The 9,777-nt window shown below is 43.4% G+C and overlaps 1 protein-coding gene across 1 annotated transcript in view; it reads right to left on the bottom strand.

The window, feature by feature from the left end:
- Positions 1-9,777, bottom strand: part of LOC102773572 (spectrin alpha chain, erythrocytic 1) — a gene marked incomplete at its 5' end in the record, with an annotated part of 42,039 nt that overhangs the window by 21,081 nt on the left and 11,181 nt on the right. Inside the window, 12 exon segments of the mRNA XM_015563319.1 lie at positions 3-162; positions 1,121-1,219; positions 1,629-1,761; positions 2,531-2,652; positions 3,472-3,592; positions 5,244-5,452; positions 6,271-6,375; positions 6,567-6,704; positions 7,408-7,539; positions 7,803-7,965; positions 8,416-8,519; positions 9,258-9,401. Of these exon segments, the coding sequence (XP_015418805.1) occupies positions 3-162; positions 1,121-1,219; positions 1,629-1,761; positions 2,531-2,652; positions 3,472-3,592; positions 5,244-5,452; positions 6,271-6,375; positions 6,567-6,704; positions 7,408-7,539; positions 7,803-7,965; positions 8,416-8,519; positions 9,258-9,401 (1,630 nt within the window).

Genomic DNA, 9,777 nt, shown 5'->3' with positions numbered 1-9,777 from the left:
GATCCGCGCCTCTGCCACATCTGCCTTCCAGTTGAACTCCTGAAAGGCCAGATCATCTTCCAACTGCAACTTCCAGGAAGCGATGGCCTGGGCCAGAGACGGCGTCTTTGCGTTCAAAGCCTCGATCGGCGGAAATCTCTTCTCCTTGTGCCGACTTTCCTCCTGCCACGCCAACGGTGAAAGGAGGAAGAGAGAGACCAAGGCCAAACATCTGAATTCTTTGGGACTATTAGAAATCTCTCCTCTCTCTCTTTAAAAATATTTAACAGCTCTCCTCTAGGTCTAGTGAATTTATTCTGTGATTTCTCTATGTCCCAGATGGTTATTTCCACCCCAGCACTTGGATGACCTTCTCATGCTTTTATTTCCACCCCACCACTTGGATGACCTTCTCATGCTTGTTCACACAACTGTGATCATCTGAGAGAGGGTAAGCATCTAGAAGGTATGACGTCATCTCTGCTGAAGGTTCTTCGTGTAGCACTTAGATCAGTGAGGTGTTGTAAAAACAAGCATTTAAACTAAAGAAGGATACTCAAGTTACAACTAAGTTTCCAACGGGTCCTCCTCTTTAGAGGCTTACAAAAAAAATTTCCCCATTCTTACAAATATTCTATGATCAAAGCAAGTCATTTATAAAAGCTTCATAAATGCCATGTTGTGCACAGGATAAGAGTAAGTGTGTCAACAACTAATTTAAAGAATCTGAAAGGTGTATTTATAAGAGCTCGAAAAAAGAGTTTTCAGAAAACAGAAATTAAATAACTATTTGCTGACAACAACAAGAAGAAAAAAATGGCAGCTTAAAGAGAAGGATTCAATTGGGCCACCGTGGGAAAATTTATTGCACAGAAATAATCAGTTGTGGCATTAATTTTTGGGGAGCAGTAGCTGGTTGTTAATTACCAGCACATCCCCTCTAAATAGCCATTGTGGCTAGTAGCGGCCATATTGGACACTGCATCCCGAGATAATAAAAATAAATACATATTTGTTAGATGTTAAAAATAGGTGATTAAAATTCTGTGTATGATTTTAGCACTGCTAAAGCATGAGTCTATATTTGGGCCAATCCCTTTTGAAAATGAAAGTTTGACTGGGAATTCCCGGAATCTCTCACCTTACTCAGGATGCCTTCGCCCTGAGCACACACATTTTGCACCCGGGCCTCGTGGACAGCAAAGTCATTATCTAAGCCTTCATGCTTCTTTAGCAAACTCTGCATAAACGAGATGGTGAGAATCAAAACATCTGGACAGCATATCCCACCCACATTGCTCCCCAAATTATTCACTTGCCCAAAAAAGGACAAACTTACCAGAAAAAGGGTCACAGGTATATAAGTGATATTGAGTCTATCTCACCATGTGACCTGACAGTTTTCTGGATTTTGAAATTAAGAGTGTTGATCAAGGATTTCCCCATATTGAAATTTAAACATTTCTAAGCAACACTGGATTTACCAGAAAAATATTAAATATCAAGAACATCCTATATGAAGGGCTATTCTTAAATTTGTTTTTTTCCCACCAGGAGGGAGATTCTAATTTTAAGGTGAAATCACTGAGAATCTAAGAAGAGATTCCTCTTAAAGAGAAGACAATGGATTCATTCAGCCCTTTACTCACCTGAGTAGCAGCCAACGTGTCCCCAGAATCTCCTCGGGCAACCATGGCTTCCTTTTCATTGATCCAAGCTTCTTCTTCCTCAGCATTCTCCATAAATTGCAAGTATTCTAGGGACTCTTCCAACTGAAGCCCTCTGCAGCAGGCCAGGAAGTGCCGGGAAGAAGAAGAGAAAACCAGCAAGTGTGGGAATGGGGCCAAAGGCACAACCTCACGAGGCAGCCACTGTTGAACTGGGCCACAGAAGAATTGAGCCTGTGTCTACTAGTCGGCGGTGGTGATCGCCTCTGAAAAGGGGGAGACTCTAGACCCACAAGTTCCGTTTTGTAGCATCATCTACTCTCTAGGAATGTTTGTTGGGGAAAGGAAATCTTGTCCAAACAAAAGTGCTAAGACTTCGGAGTTGGAGAATAATGGCCGTGAATCAGAACACTGTCATTCATCTTAAGCACTTTTATTTCCCCAGGAAGAAATGTCTTCCTATGCCAACCGACATGAAATTATAGCAGAAATTATTTTATTTGGCTATATGACCATATGATTCTAAATGGCTATATGGCTCTAAGGGAGAAAAAAACATTTCTCTCACTACTAACTGTTGCATACAAGGCTAAAATTGGGGCAACATCAAACAGACGTGTGGCAATTAACCTGTTACAAAGAGCAGCAATGAGAAAAGATGGTTGCAGGTGAGTGCAGGAGTAGAGGTCTGTAAGCACAGAGGCAGCAATGACTTCTGCCTGCGGCAAATGGGAGACTTTAATGGAAGACTGCGCTTGAGGAGGGACTTAGAAGATAGAGGATGGGTGGCGGGGGAGAAATGCTAAGCAAGCACTTGGGTGTCCTCCCCAACCCCAGTCCCACACCTGCCACACAGGCGGAGAACGGGCCCCGCCCCCACTCACCTCGCCTTGGTCAGCTCTTTGAGCTGCTCCCAGTGCTGAACAAACTGCGCCAGCCGCTCCTGGATCTCCTCTCGCCCCACCGCGGCCTTGTCTCCCAGTCCCTCTGCCATATCCAGCACGTTCTGAAAAACACACCCCCTCCATGCTGCACCACCTCACGCCCTCTCCCGTTGTAGGCACAGTTCCCTGGCCAAGTATCTAGGCAGATTATTTCTTAACTTCATGGTACTCAGGGTGGACTTAAAAATCCTGGGAGGATGAAGAAAGCTGAAGTAATAGACCATGTTAAATTGACCCAAGTATTTGAGCGGACACATTGGCATTTGTACCAGGCCATGCACTCCATGGTCTGATTTATGGATAGGGTGACCCTGCTGCCAAGCCAGAACCAGAGTTGCCTTTTTATTTATTTTTAGTTTTTATTGATTTTTCACAGAGAGGAACGGAGAGAAATAGAGTCAGAAACATCGATGAGAGAGAAACATCGATCAGCTGCCTCCTGCACACTCCCCACTGGGGATGTGCCTGCAACCAAGGTACATGCCCTTGACCGGAATCGAACCCGGGACCTTTCAGTCCGCAGGCCGACGCTCCATCCACTGAGCCAAACCGGTTTCGGCGTGTTGCCTTTTTTTACCATACGGTTCGGCTCAAGCACAGCTTTTCTGAATGTCCCAACCTGCATCCTAATTGTCAAAACTGTGCCCTGGCGTGTTGAAGTGCTCCCTCCAAGGAAGAGCACCGGTCCCTGTGCAGGATTCTTCTAGTCACAGGATACAACGTGTGCAGGAGAAAAGAATGCTTTTGAATGCTGTGACTGACTATGTGATCGTGGCAGGCCGCCTTCACATTTTACAGAATCATCCTACTTCTCCCCACACAGGGGGGCCTACTATTGGATTAGCTCTGCCCTCGCAGGCCTCAGACTCTACTGTTCCTACCTGGATGGCAGGTTCATGTGCCATCAGCTCCCCCTCTAGCCGTCTGTGCTTCTTCAGTAAGTTCTGAACCCCCTGCAGGTCCCTCCCCTGGTCCTGGGACTGCACTCGCACCAACTTCTCTCTGCAAACAAGGGAGGAACAGTTTAGGCATCTGAGGTCATCCTAGAGCAGCAGTTTTCTGAGTGTGTGTGTGGCTGGGGGTGAGGCGCTGGTAACGCTCTGGAGCCAGTGATCACAAAGATAATTAGTACCAAAGGCTTTCAGCTAAATTTCTGACTTAGGCTAACGCAGTTAAAATAGCAACTGCTCTCCACCAGCAGCTCCAGCCTTCTCTTTAGTTCCCTTGCCTGTCTCATGACTCATCTTCTCTTCTTTGCTCGAGAATGTAACTAGTGTTCCTCTTTGAATAAAAGTGAAAATTATATGCATGCACATACCCACAAACATATATACATATATGACTTCATGGCATTTGTTATGTTTGTCTACCGATACATTTAGTTAGAATGAGTTATAAAGAGCTGATATTATAGAAGTAATGGCAGCAATGGCCTGAGGGTAAACTATTTGAATATCACTATGAAGCACAGTAAAAGACGACAAAGACAAGATTATATTACCTCACTGTTTCTAAAAGTGTTTCTAAAATGCCCTGCTTGTTGCCCTGTGCACAACGTTTTTCTCTAATTCATTGATTACTGTGAAGAATCAGCAGATGTGTTGAAGACAAACATGATGAGGCAGGTTAAACAGAAAATAAAACAAATAATTTGATTTGCTAGTATATTCCTAATCATATTTTTCCAAATAAATATAAACATTTTATTTTTTTGTTTTATTTTAAAAATCTAGTTAAATTTATTGAGGTGACATTGGTGAATAAAATTATGTAAGTTTCAAGTGTACAATTCTATGATGCATGATCCATATATTGCACTGTGTGTTCACTACCCAATCTTCCCTCACCGTATATTGACTCCCTTTACCCTTCCACTCCCCACCCCCTTCCCTCTGGTAACCACATACTCTTGTATTTATCTGTGAGTTTTGTGTGTTTATTTTTATTTGTTTGTTGCTTTCAATGTTATATCCCACATATGAGTGAAATCATATGGTTCTTGCCAATTGTATGTTTTTGCAACAAAGGTAGAATTAATTAGTAATAAAACCACGGTAGGTAATGTGTAACATTCCCTGTCCAGTGTCCAGTTTGGTATCATATTAGATACAGAGGATATAGGAAAAAGGAAGACAAGGAGCTCATCAGTTGGGTAAGCTGTAAATGTCCAGCTGTCTCATTTCGAAGGAGCATTACACATTCTATGAACTATCTAGAACTATGGTTTCTTTTTTTTTATTGTTTAAGGTATTACAAATAGTAGTACACGTGTCTCTTTTTTTCCCCACTGACCTCCCCCCGGCTTCCCCTCATCCCCTCGCCCCCAGTGTCTTGCATCTGTTGGTTGCGCTTATATGCATGCATACAAGTCCTTCGGTTGATCTCTTACCGCCCACCCCCCCTTAACTTTGTTCCCAGACTACATGTGAACTATTCCCCACTCCTTCTTTTCTTATGTCCCTCTGCGTGTATACAGTGAGGGAATTTGAAAAAATAAAATAAATGTTAACTTTAAGCCAAGGCCATCATGATTAAGAAGTAATACCAATGGCAAGAAACTTCACCTATTTCACTTCAGCATCAAATAGAAACATGTTGTGTGGGTTATCTGCTCTCCTGAATCACCAACGCAATGTAAGCTGGCAGTACATACTCTATCCAGGCCTCCTCGTCGTCCAGGTCCTGGAAGAACTGGAACAGGGCATAGGTCTCTTTCAGTTTCTCATGGTGTGCAGCTGCTAGATTCTGGACATCCAGGAAGCGCTTGTTGACATTATCTCTTTTCTCCACAATCTGGTCAGCATTGAAAGTCCCGCTGGAGAGCAGATCAGCAGCCAACTCATTCAGGTCCTTCAGTGCATCCTAGAAAACCCAAGTGTGTTCAGTGAATATTACAGTACAGGCATTAAGCTGGTAGCGGGCTCGATCCCCAGTAGGGGGCATGCAGGAGGCAGCTGATCAATGATTCTCATCATTGATGTTTCTGTCTTTCTCTCCTTCTCCCTTCCTCTCTGAAATATATATATATGTATACCCCCACACACATATACATACATATATATTTTTTTAAAAGACGTGGCAGATTTACACAATGGAATACTACACAGCTGTTAAAAAGATGGAACTCTTACCCTTCACGTCAGCATGGAGGGACCTGGAGATTATTGTTCTAAGCGAAACAAGCCAGTCAGAGAATGATAAATATCATAGCATCTCACTTAGAATGTGGAATCTAATGAGCAAAATAAACTGACAAACAAAATAGGACCAGAAACATGGGTACCTGGAACAGACTGACAGATCTCAGAGGGGAGGGGGATGGCAAGGACTGAAAGAGATTAACCAGAGACCGTGTAGCATATATACATGGGCCACGCACACTGACAATAAAGTGGCAGAGGTCTAGAAGTGGGGAGCGAGGGTTGGGTGGAGGGAGACAAAAAGAGGGAAACAAGACATTTATGACAGTGTCAACAGTAAAGAAAAAAAGATAATTAAAAAAAAAGACTGTTGCAACCTCTCTCTGCTGCCCATGGATATCGCCTGGTTATAATGACTAGTGGTCAAGAACATTAAGGTCGGTTTTGCAAGACTGTATTCTCGAATGACCTCTTATGATGGGAAACATTTCCGTTCTTGGAATGCAAGCCCCAGAGGAGTGGGACGCCAACACTACTTACATTTCGGGCCAACATCTCTGTTTCCAACAGCTGGTGCTTCTTGAGCAGGTTTCCTGCGGAAGCCAAGTCCCTGGCCTGGTCTTTCATGGCCAGCAGTGTCTCCGCCTGGGCACAGAAGAATAAGCAAGAAAGTTGCCAGTCAAAACGATCTTTAGAAGGAACAAGATTGGCAACTGTGTCCCCAAACTTTCTCCAAGAAGAGTGAAGGGGGTTATTCAGGCATGAATCTGATGATCTGATAAGCTCCCATTCCCCCCCTCCCCCTCAACTCCACCCCCACTTCCAGGTGCAATTACCTCTGAGAGCCAGAACTCAAAATCCCGGATGCCTGTGTTGAACCTCTGCTGGCGACTAGCCTCATTGAGCTTCTGCCCTTTGTCAATTGTTCTCTCAAGCAGGTAGTCCCAGTGTTTCTCCAGCTCTTCCAGTTGACCCTAACCCAGAGAAATTGAGGTCATTGTGATCTTTAGAATCCTGGGTCCAGTAACAACTTGAATGGATAATATAGGAAGGCTATGAAGGTAGGGACTAGCCAAATTTTCCAATACTTGAATATCATAGGTTTTTATTGATTTCAGAGAAAGGAAGGGAGAGAGACAGAAACATCAATGATGAGAGAAAATCTTCGATTGGCTGCCTCCTACTGGGGATCAATCCTGCAACCCAGGCATGTGCCTGACCAAGAATGGAACTGTGAACTCCTTTGTTCATTGGTTGACGCTCGACCACTGAGTCATCCTAGCTGGGCTGAATACCTTGTGTTAAACCAGTATGCTTAATCTGGGGAAAAGAACAGAGGTACAAGAAGAAACTTTGAAGAAAGGGTGCTGGGCTGCTTACAGGGACTGATGCCTGAATGGCAATGACTCTTGGCTGTAGGGATAGAAAATGTAAAACAAGTATGATGATGCTTAGTAATTAAGTCTAAAACTTTCTTGGAGTTTTAGGTGCTAAGTGTGGTAGGAGCACTCAGGTCCCAGCATCACTGTTTTCCTCCTTCCTTGTGCAACAAGCAGAGGAAAGGCCACTAATCAGAAAACATATCCCATATCCCCACACATGGAAACAATAAAAGAGTAAAAAAAATTATCTTCCTGTGACTCTATAGCCCAAAACCCACGCTGGCAGCACCCCTACCTTCATGGTCTCTTCATTGCCATCGCATGCCCTTTGCTCAATCAGAGAGTTCCCCAAGTTGATGACCCCTTCTACTTGCTCAGCTCGGCCGTACACCTCATTTTCAAAGGTCTGGTGCTTCAGGTACTTCCTCTGCAGGAAAAGAAGAAACTAAGTCACCTTCTCACTTAGGGAAGCAAGAAAAGGTAACTTCTGTTGACAAGAAAGAGGTCACGTTTCCACCATAACCAACGTGATGATGGCTTCTGAAGAACCCACTCCACCTTAGATTCCAGAGTCGCTGAGGACAGCAGGAGTGATCACAGCAGTAAGCAAATGTTCACTGTAGGGAGGTGACCATTCCTCTGACAATCTCCGGATGCTGACTTTTCCCAAGGTTTTTATTTTGAGCTTGCCTGAATGTTGGTAGGGTCTTTGTAGGACTCATCACAGGCGGTGGGCAGCATCTCACTGATCCATTCTTCCAGGTCCTCGAGGTCACGGTAGAATTGTTTTAGGTCAGCATAGTTTCCCAGTTTGGTCCGCTCAGCAATCAGCAGTGCTTTGAGAGCCTTCCACCTGGAAGAGGGGGCGGGATCATTTTCTGCCCTCTGCCCTCCCCTCAACCCCGAATGGCATAGCCATGACTCTTGCCATTTGCCAACCTGTCCCTTCCCCTCTCATTACTTATATATTTATGAGTTACATATAACAGAGTTAAAAATTATTTAGTCTCACATCATATTATTATATGTCATATTATTATCTATACACCGTATGTCTATGTTATATATAACATAGTCTCATAATTTTTGGATATAAAATAGAATGGTTAAGTCAAGTAATTGCTAAGGTAACGTCTATGTCTTTTATTCTGTGAGTGTAGATTATAAAGTTTCCCAAAGTGTCAAGGTAGTTTTAGGCACCTAGAGATGAGAAAAGCTCAGTGTTACGCCCATGCTCAATGCTAGCAGAGGGGATGCTTTGCTACATCCTCTTGTCGCTCAGAAACATTTGCTCAGGCCTGACCTGTCCAGCACCCGCTGGAGGCGAGCAGCAATCTCTTCCTTGGCATAGTGGTCATCAGCTATGAGGCGCTCAGCAAAATGCTCTAGCTCAGTGATCTTGTTTTCCTAGTACCAGGAAGAGAGAGAGAGAGAGAGAGAGTGAGAGAGAGAGAGAGAGAGAGAGGATTAGGCCCTGGTACAATCCCAGACTCTCTCCTAGAAAAGAACAGAGATATCCTTTGTGACTTCAGGACCAAAGGGTAGATGCCTTACAGGGAGATGGGTTTTAAATCAACAAGATGAGAACTATTACTAAGAATACTTAGATGGGCTACTTGTGTGGCACCGAATTCCTGTCTTTGTTACTTCCTGTGGCCATTGTGGAGGGTCATTTCTGCACTGGGTGGGATGCTGGAATAGGCACTATAAAAAATCTCTTCCAACTCCAAAATTCAGAAAATTTTAAAAAAATCCTCAACAGAGGATATTTTTCCATTGATTTTTAGAGAGGGTGGAAGAGAGAGAAATATCCATGTGAGAGAAATGCATCGATTGATTGCAAGGAGCCTGCAACTGAGGTATGTGTCCTTGACTGGAATTGAACTCGGGACCTTTCAATCTGCAGGCCAATGCTCTATCCACTGAGCCAAAGTGGCTAGGGCTAAAATTCAGGTTTTGAAAGGTTGGACATAAAGTAAGAAAGGTCAATGCCATGTGTGTCTTGAGTTAAAATAAGCCAAAGTGTCAAACTACCTCAGAGTTTCCTATAGAAGCAAATGGGAATAATTTTAAATCATAAACCACAAACATATGTAGAGTTTCTGTTATTACTAATAGTTATTCTTTGAATTTTTATATTATTACCTGGGCAGCGATTGCTTTGTCCAAATCATCGCGTTTCTTCATCAAGGCCTCCAGACTGTCTAAGGAACCCTTATCATCTGACCGCAGGAAATTCTCACGAGCCACCATCCAGCTCTCTGCCTGGTCACAGTTGCCTTGGAACAACTATGGGAAGTCAAGTTAGAGGTACATGAGACACCAGTCCTCCCTTATCCACAGTTTCATTTTCTTCAAGGTCAACCACGTTCAGAAAATATTACATGGAAATGCCAGAGGTGAACAATTCATAAGTTTTAAATAATGTGCCTTTCTGAGCAGAGTGAGAAGTCTCCAGCCATCTTGCTCTGATACACCTTACTCCGTGCATCTGCGTTATTATACACTCCCCAACTGTTAGTCACTTAGCTGTCTTGGTTATTAGACCTGCTGTATCAATATGGTTGTATGCAAGTAGCCCCAATTCTACTTTATAATGGTCCCAAAGCCATTCACATAACTTGTATTATAGTATATTGTTATGAAGGTTGTATTTTATTATTTA

Source organism: Myotis davidii, unplaced genomic scaffold (genome assembly GCF_000327345.1).
Source record: "Myotis davidii unplaced genomic scaffold, ASM32734v1 scaffold3272, whole genome shotgun sequence".
Classification (NCBI taxonomy): domain Eukaryota; kingdom Metazoa; phylum Chordata; class Mammalia; order Chiroptera; family Vespertilionidae; genus Myotis; species Myotis davidii.
Note: the sequence above shows the minus strand (reverse complement) of the source record. Positions and strands in the feature narration are given on the sequence as shown.